The sequence below is a fragment of the Helianthus annuus genome, chromosome 16 (genome assembly GCF_002127325.2).
Source record: "Helianthus annuus cultivar XRQ/B chromosome 16, HanXRQr2.0-SUNRISE, whole genome shotgun sequence".
Taxonomy (NCBI): Eukaryota; Viridiplantae; Streptophyta; class Magnoliopsida; order Asterales; family Asteraceae; genus Helianthus; species Helianthus annuus.
In genome coordinates this window covers 118,272,400-118,285,714 of record NC_035448.2, presented here as the reverse complement: position 1 = coordinate 118,285,714, position 13,315 = coordinate 118,272,400, and the positions used below count along the sequence as shown (strand labels likewise).

Here is a 13,315-nt window from a genome sequence, read left to right as displayed (position 1 = left end):
ATTTGCATTTTCGTACAGAAAAAAGGGTTCAACCGAAAAAACAAAACCCAGATCTTGAGGGAAACCCAAATCTTGGGTTTTTTTTGACAAAATATTGTGTGTAAAATTAGAATGAGCGGATTGTTATCACATATTTTAAAGTTTAAATGAACACACCTGTGGGGTTTCTCGATTTGAAGATCGAGAGTGTGATTTCAAGCATACAGATCTGAAGAGCAGAGGAGAGAACCAGATGTGATCAACAAATGTATAAAATATTCGGTGGGCGCCAATGAAGAAACACGGAATCACCGCCGGGATGATTGGACCGCTTTCTCTAGAGGGTGAAGAATCGCACCTTGTTCTTCCTCTTGAACCTAGATCTGCAATGGAGAAGAGAAGAAAGTGGAGCTGTAGAGATTGCCGGTAGAAGAAGATTCTCCTATTTCCAGCTACAAAAAGTGTGGCGGCTCCATCTCTTCTCCCTAATAATGAGGTGAACACCTCTTTATATAGGGGATATGGGCCTCCCCTAACCTCAATGGGCCAGGCCCAGTTAGGGGTTATCGCTACAAGCCCCAGCCCAAAGTAGTGTAAACTACATCGCGTTGGGCCTCGCGGTTGGGTTAGTAAGCAACAATAATAAATAATTAATATAAAAGCAACAAGTAACGGGAAGTCCGACCGCTTGGGTCGGGTCTAATACCGTACCCCATCATGTTTATTTTAAGTATGTTTCGTAAAGTTTGTTTCAAACCGAGTGGAGTCAAATAATGGTTTCTTTTTCTTCCTTTTTTTTTTCCGAAAGCTCTAACTAATCTCTTTCGATTACATGTGCATATTTTCCTTCGTACCCGTTACGTTTTCTTTGTATAAGTTGGGTCACATATAATACGTTATGATTGTTCGATATGAATTCCATTTACTTTACGTTTGATCCAATCACAATGTTAATACATGTTACACTGAGTTCAACTGGATACGTTGAAATGTGTGTTTTCATATGGTTAATGCATCGTACAACGTTTGGACTAATCCATTCACTATTTACGATGTACCCGCGCCGCAACGCGGGCGGGTCTTAACCCTAGTTATATATAATTTGCAACATTTTGTTGCATTAAAGCTTGTACATCAAGCTTTATAGACATTTTGTTGCATTAAAGCTTGTACATCAAGCTTAGTAGATGTATTATGCATTTTATGGTTGTACCCAATGTGGGTTTACAACTTTGAGCCACAAGAAAGTACAAGTAATTATTGCGTAGGGTGCCCCATGATAATGCGTGAGTTTGTAGCAAGCATAAGATCATGTGTACTAGGGCTTGAACTTCAAGCTCCTCTCATGTGGCTCCTAGTATAGATATAATTTGTAACACTTGTATACATTAAACTATTGTACATCATCTTTTACAATTTAACCTTACAGCTTTTTTATTTTCAACTTTGTTCCTCTATACTTTTTATTTTTCGCAAAATTTTCGCTTTACGTTCCATCCTAAATTTTGTGAGTTAACACGGCGCAACGTGCGTGTGTGGTTAAACATTTTTACCAATTGTCTATTTTTTTCCGTTTGACAGCTTCATCGTAACGCGCGGGTCCTAGATCGACTTAGTTATTCTTTTATATGTTTTACGTTTCGATTTAATTTTCTTCGCATTAACACGCCGCAACTTTAGCGACTTTAGTGTTGGTGATCGTTGTCAGTAGTATGACATTGGTGTTCGCCCCTCCGTAACGCGGGGGTGGTTAGTTGGATTTGAGTAGAAGTGTTATTTCTTCTCTCCCCTCATATATATTGTATTGTTGACTGGGATGGAGAACTAACAGTAACCACTAACCGATCCATAAAAATTCCCCTTTTTCCGATCAATCGTCTTCAGATCCAAATCCATTCCGTCATGCCGTCTTCTCTCCTCCTCCTCCTCCTCCTCACCGCTTCCTTTCTTCTTATCTCCTCACCGGTCTTCGCTTCAGAGTATGATCACAAGGTAGCTTCTTAACTATACCTATTTCTTTCTAATTTTATTCAATTTCCTACATCTTCAATCTCACTATTTTACAATTTCTTCCTATATCTTTTGTTTTATGCAAGGAATTTAGCTCAACATTTCAGGTTTGTAGTTTTTTTTCTAGGGTTTAGATCGTTACTGGTTTATGTTAGGGGTTTTCATTTTTGTAAGATGCAGCAAATTAGGTGCAATTTAGCTCCCTTATTTGATATTTACAATTTAAATGACCTTATAAGAATAATAATAGTTGGATAAAAGACAGATTAATACATTAGAGATTGGTTGTGTATGGGGCTGTTTGTTTAATGGTTCAGACCTCTTACTTTACTGGTTCATTCAACACTTAATGGTTCAGACTGTTTGTTTCGCAAATAAATGTCTGAATGGTTCAGACATTTGCCTCTGAATGGTTAAGCATTATACTAAGTCTGAATGGTTAAGACCTCTAATCTGAAATGGTCAGACATTTGCCTCTGAACGGTTAAACATTATACTAACTTATAATTATAATGGTTCAGACCTCTTACTGGTTCATCACTTAATGGTTCAGATCTCTTACTGGTTCAACACTTAACCATTCAGATGTTGCCAAACAGCCCCTATGTGTTTATTGACATGGCAGGAAAGGGTGGTTGTGATTCATACATTGGAGTGAAAATGGTTATAGGTTAAGCTAAGAAAGTTTACTTTTCGTTTTGTCTATGGTTGTGTGAGGATTTATGTTTTGCAGCATACGAATTATAATAGATCCTTTGGGGCTGTATAAGATGATTTTATGGCCCTTCTGTTCTCAAGCCTATGTCGGCAATGTGCTAAAAGTTTAACAAACAGATTCATATACTTGAACTGGTTGGTACATGAAAACATATATAGGGTCATTTGTTTCAAAAGTTGTGCACTTTATAGTGGAAGAGTTAGGAGTAGGGTTGAGCTTTGAAAATATGACAAGGTTGTATGGTTATGAGTAATGTGATATGTATTTTTCAACTGTATTGATTCTACTTCTGCTTTTTTTTTTGTTTTTATTCTAAACATGGTGATTTGTTTTGCAGTATCAACCAGATGAAGCAGTTAAACTTTGGGTAAACAAAGTTGGGCCTTACAATAACCCACAGGAAACATATAACTACTACAGCCTTCCGTTTTGTCGTAAACCTAGTAACCCTGGGCATAAGTGGGGTGGCCTGGGTGAAGTATTGGGTGGAAATGAACTTATTGATAGTCAATTTGACATCAAGTTTCAAAGTATGTTGGTCACCGTTTCTTGTAATTTTTAAACTTAGCTTATGTAATCAAACGGTACATGACACGTATCCTTTTGCAGAGAACGTGGAGAAGGCTACAATTTGTGAACTTCAACTTGATGAATCAAAGGTTAACCAGTTTAAAGAAGCCATCGAGAATAACTATTGGTTTGAATTTTTCATGGGTATGCTTTTTAGTTTCCTTGTTACATAACTGTTTTCAAGACCGGACTGGATGTCGAACCGCTCTACTTACCGGTCCACTGGTCGGGCCAATCAAAATCCGGTTCAACCCCCACGGTTTCTCCGGTTCGACCGCCGGTTCGCGGTGGCTGGTTCGACTCAAAACGGGTCTAATTGGGTGAACCGGACCGGGCTAGATCCCTGGTTCACCGTCTGGTTTTCAAAACATTGCACTATACTCTAATCAGAGTTTTTTTTTTCTTTTTTGTCATACATGTTTATCTTTTCATCTTCTTCTTTCTGATATGATTTTGTTTTTGGTCTAAATGCCGTGTGGAATCCAAACTCAGACGATCTGCCGTTCTGGGGTATGCATCTATCAAACGTCGTTTTTTTCAATCGATTATATATTTGAATGTCCCGCTAGTATATCTTATTAATGTTTATTTTATTGCTCGACTGTTGTTCATGTAGGTTTCGTTGGGGAGCTACATACTGATAGGAATAGCGATAGCAAGCATATGCTATTCACCCATAAGAATATTACCATACATTACAACAAAGATCAGGTCCCCAACTTTTATTCTTACACGAGCTTGTACAGTGGTAAATTGGTTTTCGTCGTAACTGTTTTCTTATACAATGGGTTATTATTATAGATCATTCATGTTAATCTCACTCAAGAGAACCCAAGACCACTGGAAGCTGGGAAAACCCTAGACATGACTTACTCCGTCACGTGGACTGAAACTAATATCACTTTTGCACGCCGTTTTGATGTTTACTTGGATTACCATTTTTTTGAGCATCAGGTATGTCACTAGTGATTCCTTTGTTAGGAATGTTTTTTTTCTTTGCTATACAAGATACTTTTAAACTGCACTCATGAGGTTACAACTGTCTTTTGCATCGTGCAGATTCATTGGTTTTCTATTTTTAACTCGTTTATGATGGTTATCTTCCTCACCGGGTTGGTTTCAATGATTTTGATGCGGACTCTTAGAAATGATTATGCTAAGTACGCTCGCGAAGACGATGATCTAGACAGTCTGGTAAGTGGCGCACATACTTAACGCGAGTCATAAGATGTAACAATCCGATTACCACTTAGCGAGATGTATGCTTTTCAGGAAAGAGATGTAAGTGAAGAATCCGGTTGGAAGCTTGTGCATGGGGATGTATTCCGACCACCGCGTAATTTGGCTTTATTGTCGGCAGTGGTTGGAACGGGTGCTCAGTTGGCTCTACTGATTCTTCTTGTCATTTTGTTTGCAATTGTTGCAACGTTGTACATTGGGTATGTTATGTTTTAGCAGATTTTCAAATTCTCATATAATTTTTAATAAACCGTCATCTTAATAGAGGTGGCAATTTTGACCCAACGGGTCAATTTGGGGTGTGTTTTATTTTTAGGGCCAAATAGCTAAAGAAAAATGAGCAATGAAACGGGTATAAAGCGGCCCGAGTGTACTTTTATCACATACAACCTACTAAATCACATTCTTGTAAAAACTAGATTATTATTGTAAGAGTAAAGTACACGGATGGTCCCTGTAGTTTACCACAATTTTGGATTTGGTCCCTAACTTTCCAAAAGTACATGGATGGTCCCAGTGGTTTGCAATTTGTAATGCATTTAGTCCCTAGCCAACAAATCTAAAGGTTCTAGCATGTCCAAGCCAAGGACTAAATGTGTTACAAAGTGCAAACCACAAGGACCATCCATGTACTTTTGGAAAAAAGCTGGGGACTAAATGCATTACAAAGTGCAAACCACGGGGACCATCTGTGTACTTTTGGAAAGCTACGGATGAAATCCAAAATTTGGTAAACCACCGGGACCATCCGTGTACTTAACTCTGTTGTAATGATATGTCTTTTTTTTTCTTCGAAATCATATTCAATGCGCATATTATTTGTAAAAAGTACAAATAGTTGGGCAAAAGTGTATTTTGCCCCTCAGTCTCAACCAAACAAACATGTTTTGACCCGTTACCCAACCCATCTAGTTTTGCTATCTGTATTGATCTGGAAAATTCTCACTTCAGTGATCCTATTTTTTTTATTGTTTATAGGCGAGGAGCAATTGTCACTACGTTCATTGTCTGCTATGCCCTGACGTCATTTGTCTCTGGATACGTGAGTGGCGGCATGTATTCACGCCATGGTGGTAAGGACCCCGAGTTAACGGTTCTATACTTCTATCTCCCTTTTAAATACTGAAAACATACTCAGATTGAGAATTTATTTCGTTTCGTGTACAGGTAAAAACTGGATAAAGTCGATGATCCTGACCGCATCGCTTTTCCCATTTTTGTGCTTTGGGATCGGCTTTGTTCTGAACACGATTGCTATATTTTACGGGTCTCTAGCAGCAATTCCGTTTGGCACAATGGTGGTTGTTTTTGTTATATGGGCGTTTATCTCTTTCCCTCTTGCTCTTCTCGGTACAGTTGTTGGAAGGAACTGGAGTGGGGCCCCAAGCAACCCTTGTCGTGTAAAAACCATTCCTCGCCCTATTCCCGACAAGAAGTGGTATCTCACACCGTCTGTAGTCTCCGTAATGGGAGGACTGCTACCTTTCGGCAGTATTTTCATCGAAATGTACTTTGTCTTCACATCGTTTTGGAACTACAAGGTATCTTTTCTTCAAATGCTTGTATTTTTCGTTACATCTTATATTTTTGATAACATGGCTCCTTTAGTAATGATAAAGTAGATTCATATATATTAGAATAATACTTCATACAATAAGAACATAGGGGCAATTGATGTTTTTTACCGAGGCATAATGAGATTTTCTGTTCCTGTTCGTTCGTTAAGGGAATGAACATGTTTGTGTTCGTTTGTTAATTTTTGGTAACGAACGCAAACGAATGATCATGAACACAAACTAATGTTCATTAACACAATGAAATCAAATGAACACAAACAAGCGTTCATGAACATAATATATAATACATTGATATTAAATATTTTATTTGTCGGAATTTAGAGGTATTTTAAATAAAATATAAAACTGCAAAGTGCAAAACTAATGAGCTATCGAACACACACTAACATAAACGAACACGTTACCGAACATAAAGGAATGAACGCGGCCTCTCTTCATGTTCGTTCATTTAACTAAACAACCGAAATTTCTTGTTTGTGTTCGTTCATTTATTAAACGAACGGTTCACGAATTGTTCGCTGCGTTCAGTTCGTTTGCAGCCCTATATGTCACAGTTGGATCAAATAAGTAACATAGGTAAAGAAGTAGTCAAACGGGTCCAAATTCTCATAGTATAGTTTTTAATGCATAAAACGTTCTAAATTGTTCTATTTGGAAATTTTAGATTATTGCTTTACGTATATATTTTGTGTAGCCATTCATAACACTTTAGTTTTTTCTATTGAAAAGGGGACAAAAAAGGGTTTGTGGGTCAACGGTCAACCCGACCGCCTATTTTGCAACCATTAATATTGTTCAGTATCCCTGACTAGCAGTTGTCAGTGAGAAGAGTACAATCAACAAAGCCTCTGTCATTGCCATTCAATTTATTGGTTTTCAAAGTTTTAGTTCAATTGCTATAATGTCACTCAACTTGGCTTACTGAGCTCAAATCTGTATTAAATGTTTGTTGGCAGGTGTACTATGTTTATGGGTTTATGCTACTTGTTTTTCTGATTCTCATCATCGTGACCGTGTGCGTTACAATTGTGGGAACGTATTTTCTGCTAAATGCCGAGAATTACCACTGGCAATGGACTTCCTTCTTCTCTGCAGCCTCTACCGCTATTTATGTCTACTTGTATTCGATATATTACTATTATGTCAAGACCAAGATGTCGGGCTTTTTCCAAACCAGCTTCTACTTCGGATACACTGCAATGTTCTGCTTTGGTTTAGGAATTCTTTGTGGTAATTTACATTCCATAATTTCAATTATTTTGTTACATGCGTTGTCGGTTTCAAACAGTTGTCATTTCACTTGCTACGTACTTTCTTTTTGTAGAGGTGGCAATTTTGACCCGTTTAGTTTTGAATGGGTCACTTTGGGGTCATATTTTCTCATATGGGTCAAATATAAAATAGTGAGGCAACCGGTCAAACTGATTTATTCAAAACTTATTATCATTATAATAGTTTATTTTTGCAATAATATTTTACCATATAAATTATTTATTAAAGATGAAAAAAATTGTGTGCATGTGAACTTGATCCGACTCGTAGATGACCCATTTGAGAAAAATGGTCTATCTGAATAATGGCATGATGGTACACAACCGAATTGGGCTTTTTTATGTTCTGGAAATCCCATTTTACTAACTGAATCCTTTGGAATTCTCAGGAGCTGTGGGGTATCTGGGCTCTAATCTCTTTGTGAGACGGATTTACCGAAACATCAAGTGTGATTAAGGAAGGCTTTTAACAGAACGCCACAATGGCCTTCCAGGTTTTGTAGTTTATTTTGTCGATACCATATGAAGATTTGAAGCCGATTTAAAAGGGGTGTTCACCGACTAGTTTTTTTCAAACCTTTACAATGAATGTAGAAGAAAGGTTTAGAAAAAAAGTTGTTACGAGAATGGGGTGGGGGTTAGTAGGGTTGAGTTCAAGAGTCAAGACATTGTTAATGTAGCACGCTCTTAACAAACAACTTGTCATATACATATTCTATTGTATTCTTATTCATCAGCCATTCCATAAGATAAACTCAAAACGGCATTATACGCGTAGTTTGACGATTTGGGATCCAGTTATGAACTGGTTACCAAATGTTTGCAATTTGGGATCTAATTATGAACTGGTTACCAAATGTAGCTGTAGAGTTAATAATCATCTCGTGGTATATTGACCCGAACTCTTATAGTAGGGGGATGAACCCAGTTCAGTGCCTCATCCGGGTCTTGCTTCTGAACCAGCATTCCTCCTGGCCAGACCTCCATTTTGTCTCTGCCGCCGTCTTTGACGTTGGAGCTTCCTTTTGCGTAGGTCAACTCTGTCGTTTTAGTCCTCATTCGCATTATCTCCGACTCAGATTCTCTGCAAAACCGGCGAGAGGCAACTCCGGTCAAAGCATTGTGCTTGTGTGGTGGCCAGAATGGATGGTTGTGGTGGCCAGAAGCGTTTGTGAAGGAGGAGAAGCGTTTGTGAAGGAGGTGGGGTTGGGTGGTGGTTTGGGGTAGAAGAAGAAGTGGGGTGGGACCCACAAAGATTATTGTTTTAATTAATTATTTTAATAATTAGGGGCATTTTGGTCATGTACCAGAGACTTGACTGGAAAAACTTAACATTGGTTAGTGATAAGGATCATCCGAGTTTAAAAATTGTAACTTGGTATCACCTATGTAATTATGGAAGAAGAAACTGTCAGAAAATTCACTAAAAATCAAGGGAAGATGACATACAGAAATGCTCCGTACATCATGGATAGGAGGATGAGGGAGATCAGAAATTATGAGTAGCACATGTTTCAAAAATCACAAGAACTCTTAAAGATTCCTCCATTCAAGCCACAGTCTGCAGTCAATGCTTCAAAACAGGAAAACATTGAATGGCTCAAGAAGAATGCTCCCTATCCTATCAAGAATTTTTATGTGTTCCAAAACTGGGATGCACAAAATCAATTGGGAGAAGTGGCCAGGGTAAAAAAGTTTCTAGCTAATCCAACAGTGAAGGTCACATCTCCAAACTGGAAGTTTGACAGTAAGAGAAAGCCAACACTAGAAGAGGCTACTAAGATCTTCAAGATGAATCAGGAGCTAATAATGGTTGAATCGGCTGTAAAGATCTCAATATCAAGGTGGAAGGACACAACAATGTCAAAGGAATTCATGGATTACATGGATGCAAGAAAGAAAAATACAGAACAATTCCCACCTAGGCCAACCTGGGATAACACAGAGAGCTACCTTGCTCAAAAGGAGTTTGCTGGTGTTCCTTTCAAGCCCCGAGAAATCTCCTCTTACAATCCAAGAATAATGGAGAATTACTTGAACAATCTGAAAGAAAAACATGGTTATGCCAATTGGATTGTAGACCTTGATGAAGAAGAAAAAACACTACTTGTGACATGTATGCCAGACACAACACGTGTGTCAGAATAGAAAAAGATCAAAAGGTTGGCCCATACATAGTAGCTTTGGAGGATTCTCCAAAGGATGATGTTCAATAATGCCACACCTCTCAGAAGAAAGGAGTGCCTGCCGGTCTTTAGAGATCCAAAGGGTAGCAATTTTTGATATTTCCTAACTTAGAGTTCAAAGATAAGAAGCTACTCACAGATTAAAAGGTGTAAAGACAAAGAACTTTTCTCTGTAAAGTTAAAGATGGTTTACTAAGATGAAGATAAACAAACTGTCCTTGTTCACCGCTGGAATAAATCCCTTCAAAGGACTCTTCATCAACAAAATAAAAGAATAAAAGACAGGCCCAAATAAGTGTGTTTTGGCATCAGCAGATCTAGGGGGAGAATGTTGGGTTACATAAGAGCTGTTGATGATGAAAGCCAAAATCCAAAGGATTCATCATCCTTCCCTGAATAAGTTAAAATACAATCTTTAAATCCAGCAGTTTCTCTCCCTTTGAAAGCTTCACAAAACAGCTGCCCCAAAGACCATGTGTTGATCATAAAAGACCTACCCCAAAGACCATGTGCTGCCCTAAAGTTAAAATACAACCTTTAAGAATAAAGAGAATATGTGCTGCTGATCATAAAAAAAGGTGGTCAAGAGTCAAGTCAACCAAAGTAAAAGGCTGAAGACCAAAGACCAGTCTTTTGTGATCCAAATATATATATATATATATAAAATCTTTGTTAGAATCGATAATTTTGAAATATAGTAACATAAATTTGTTATTATCTAGCCTTGCTATTTTATTTTCACAATTTTAGACTTTGAATTTGATATTTTGGACTAGATTATAAATATTGTATGTTAAAGGATTTCTAGACTTAGTATTTGATATTTTGGACTTGATTATAAATATTGGATGTCAAAGGATTTCTAGACTTAGTATATAAGGTAATATTTTAAATATGTCACATTAGTTATCTAGTTACAAACATTAAATTTAATAGTTATGTTAATCTATCTCTTATACTAAAGCAAAATAGTGGTTGACTTTTTGACCTTGATGTGGCTATTCTCTTTGGCCAGAGAATTGTGATTTTTGGGCGGCATTCTCTATTCTACATATTTCCTTCGATTTCATTCAATGTATTAAATTCTCCAAAACCTTCACCGCCTTCTATCTTCAATTATTTTGAATACCACCGCCTTCTCTCTTCAACATCTACTTCGTCCTTTTCTTCATCTTCTTCACTCGATTTCTGCAATTATTATTTGATCCATATCGAAAGCTGTAAGTGTAGATTGTTAATTTCGTAGTTTAATCATCCTTTTTTTGTTCCGATTTTGATTTACTTTTTGAAGAACTATCTTTCTGTTCAAGAAACCCTAGATCCGATTGTCATTATAGATCTGTTGTTTATGTTTATTATCTTTATGTTTTTGTTGTAGATTTAATGTTTACTCATAGCCCTAAATCGATTGTAATGTATAATATCTTTTATTTCGTATCTTAATGTTATCTATCCATATATGTGTGTATAATAACTTTTCTTCTGTTTTTGATAAATTTTTTGAAGAAATATTGTTATGTTATACAAACCCTAACTCCGATTCTAATACCATTATGTTATTATTATAGAATTTGATGTTTACTCATAGTCATGAATCCGATTTTAATGTTGAAAAGAGTGTTATTTCAAATAATTTTGTTAAAAGAAAATATTGTTATGCAAATCCCTAAATCTGTTTTTTTATGTTCAAGAAACTGTAGCTCAGATCGTCATTCTAGATATGTTGTTCATGTTTATTTTTTTATGTTTTTGTTATAGATTTTGATGTTTACTCATAGCCGTAAACCGATTGTAATGTACAATAACTTTTATTTCATATGTTAATGTTATCTATCCATATATGTGTGTATAATAACTTTTGGTTTGTTTTTGATAAATTTTTTGAAGAAATATTGTTCTGTTGTATAAGAGATAGATTGTTATGCAAATCCCTAAACCATTATTTTGCTTTAGTATAAGAGATAGATTGTTATGCAAATCCTTAAATCTGATTTTTTGTTCAACAAACCGTAGCTCAGAATGTCATTCTAGATATGTTGTTTATGTGTATTATCTTTATGTTTTTGTTATAGATTTTGATGTTTACTCATAGCTGTAAACTGATTGTAATGTATAATAACTTTTATTTCATATGTTAATTTTATCTATCCATATACGTGTGTATAATAACTTTTGTTCTGTTTTTGATTATTTTTTTGAAAAAATATTGTTCTGTTGTAGAAACCCTAAGTCCGATTGTAGTTCCAGATCTTTATTTTATCTTTATTAACATTATGTTATTGTTATTGAATTTGATGTTTACTCATAGTCATAAATCAGATTGTAATAGTGAATTTTTTTTTTCGAATAATTTTGTTACAAGAAAATATTTTTATGCAAATCCCTAAATCTGATTTTCATTTAAAAAATGTTTAATTTTGATTGAATATGTATTCTTTGAACTCTATTTGTTTATGTTTTTTTTTTTTGATTGAAACTGATTTTTATTCAAGATAAGTTGATTTTTGAGTATTAACATTACGGATGATTTCCATTATCAATCCGGATTTATTTTGCTGTCATTCAAACCTTTTTCTGTAGGTTTGCAATATGCCTGGATCTTCTTCATTAAGGTATCTTTTGTTTTTATTATTCACTAACTTATTGTATTATATCTTTGAAATTATGTTGACAGTATGTACATTATGTATGAAGTTTTGATCATTATCTTATTCTTTGTTTTTTTAACTGTTTTTTTTATACCTTTATGTTTAATGTGTTTATTAAAACTATATTTATCTTATTGTTTATCATATGTTATTTGTGAAATTTCTTTTCATTTTTTTGATTATTCTGTTATTTTATACCATCTGTATGTTATGATTAAATCAACTTCAATCTTTTATTGTTTGTTGCTTTTGTTTTCCTTCTTTATCATTTGTTTCGAACAATTAAATTTTAATGTTAACTAACTTATTTTTTTTTTAAAATTAGTTTCAGAGAACCCTGTTTCTGTAGGCATATGAATAAAGCAGACGAAGTTATTCTGGTAATTTATATATTATTACATTACATGTCATACTTCTGTTTTTTTTTGTTGTTATCATTAAATCAGATTTTTTATAATTTATTTTTGTATTTTTTATGTAATTATAATTCATGTTCCACTGTTTTGGTTTGTTAGTCTATTCCTTCTGATGCTGCTTGCAAACTGTGGGGAGTGGATAAAGCCCCTGCAAATGTTATGATACATACTGATGATGGCCGGATTTTTAATGTTTGGTTAAGCGAATCTAAAGAAAATTTGTTCTTTTTCCAAGGATGGTCCAATGTAACCCAACATTTGGGACTATCCAAAGGATGTTTGGTAGTATTCAATCCCCTAGATTGTACTACTTTTAAAGTATCATATTTCCTTGATGGTGTTAGTGGTAGCTCTTTTTGGACATGTCTGCTACATACGTCATCACATTTTTATGTAAGTTATTTTTTACTTTTATCCATCTTAAAGTATTTTTGTTGTTATTTATTGATATTAAAACTAACATAATTATTTGTTTTGTTATCTGTTTTATAGGTCATTCCTGAAGTTATTATGCCGAAAACCTTTAATACATCCATTGATGTAATATCCACTATAATGATAGAGAACAAAACTTTTCACGTTATGATTGAAACAGCTGACGGTAAATTTGGGTTTACCGTTGGTATTGACGTTATTGTTAGGCTATTGCAGTTAGAGCCTGGTTGTTTTTTGATATTTACAAAATATTTTGGTAATTATTT

The 13,315-nt window shown here is 35.3% G+C and overlaps 1 protein-coding gene across 1 annotated transcript; it reads left to right on the top strand.

The window, feature by feature from the left end:
• The first annotated feature begins 1,788 nt into the window (after positions 1-1,788).
• LOC110918059 (transmembrane 9 superfamily member 1) lies at positions 1,789-8,130 on the top strand. Its single transcript, XM_022162446.2, has 12 exons — positions 1,789-1,971; positions 3,045-3,237; positions 3,317-3,421; positions 3,770-3,787; positions 3,894-3,988; positions 4,079-4,231; positions 4,337-4,471; positions 4,550-4,716; positions 5,495-5,589; positions 5,684-6,057; positions 7,050-7,323; positions 7,754-8,130. The coding sequence occupies exons 1-12, from the start codon at positions 1,882-1,884 to the stop codon at positions 7,819-7,821; spliced, it is 1,767 nt and encodes a 588-aa protein (XP_022018138.1). The 5' UTR covers positions 1,789-1,881; the 3' UTR covers positions 7,822-8,130.
• The last annotated feature ends 5,185 nt before the right edge of the window (positions 8,131-13,315 follow it).

Excerpts from the sequence above, each read along its gene's own strand:
- LOC110918059 (XM_022162446.2), top strand. The coding sequence starts at position 1,882 with ATGCCGTCTTCTCTCCTCCTCCTCCTCCTCCTCACCGCTTCCTTTCTT. Across the intron at positions 3,989-4,078 it reads TACATTACAACAAAGATCAG|ATCATTCATGTTAATCTCAC; the intron begins GTCCCCAACTTT and ends TTATTATTATAG. Across the intron at positions 7,324-7,753 it reads TGGTTTAGGAATTCTTTGTG|GAGCTGTGGGGTATCTGGGC; the intron begins GTAATTTACATT and ends TGGAATTCTCAG.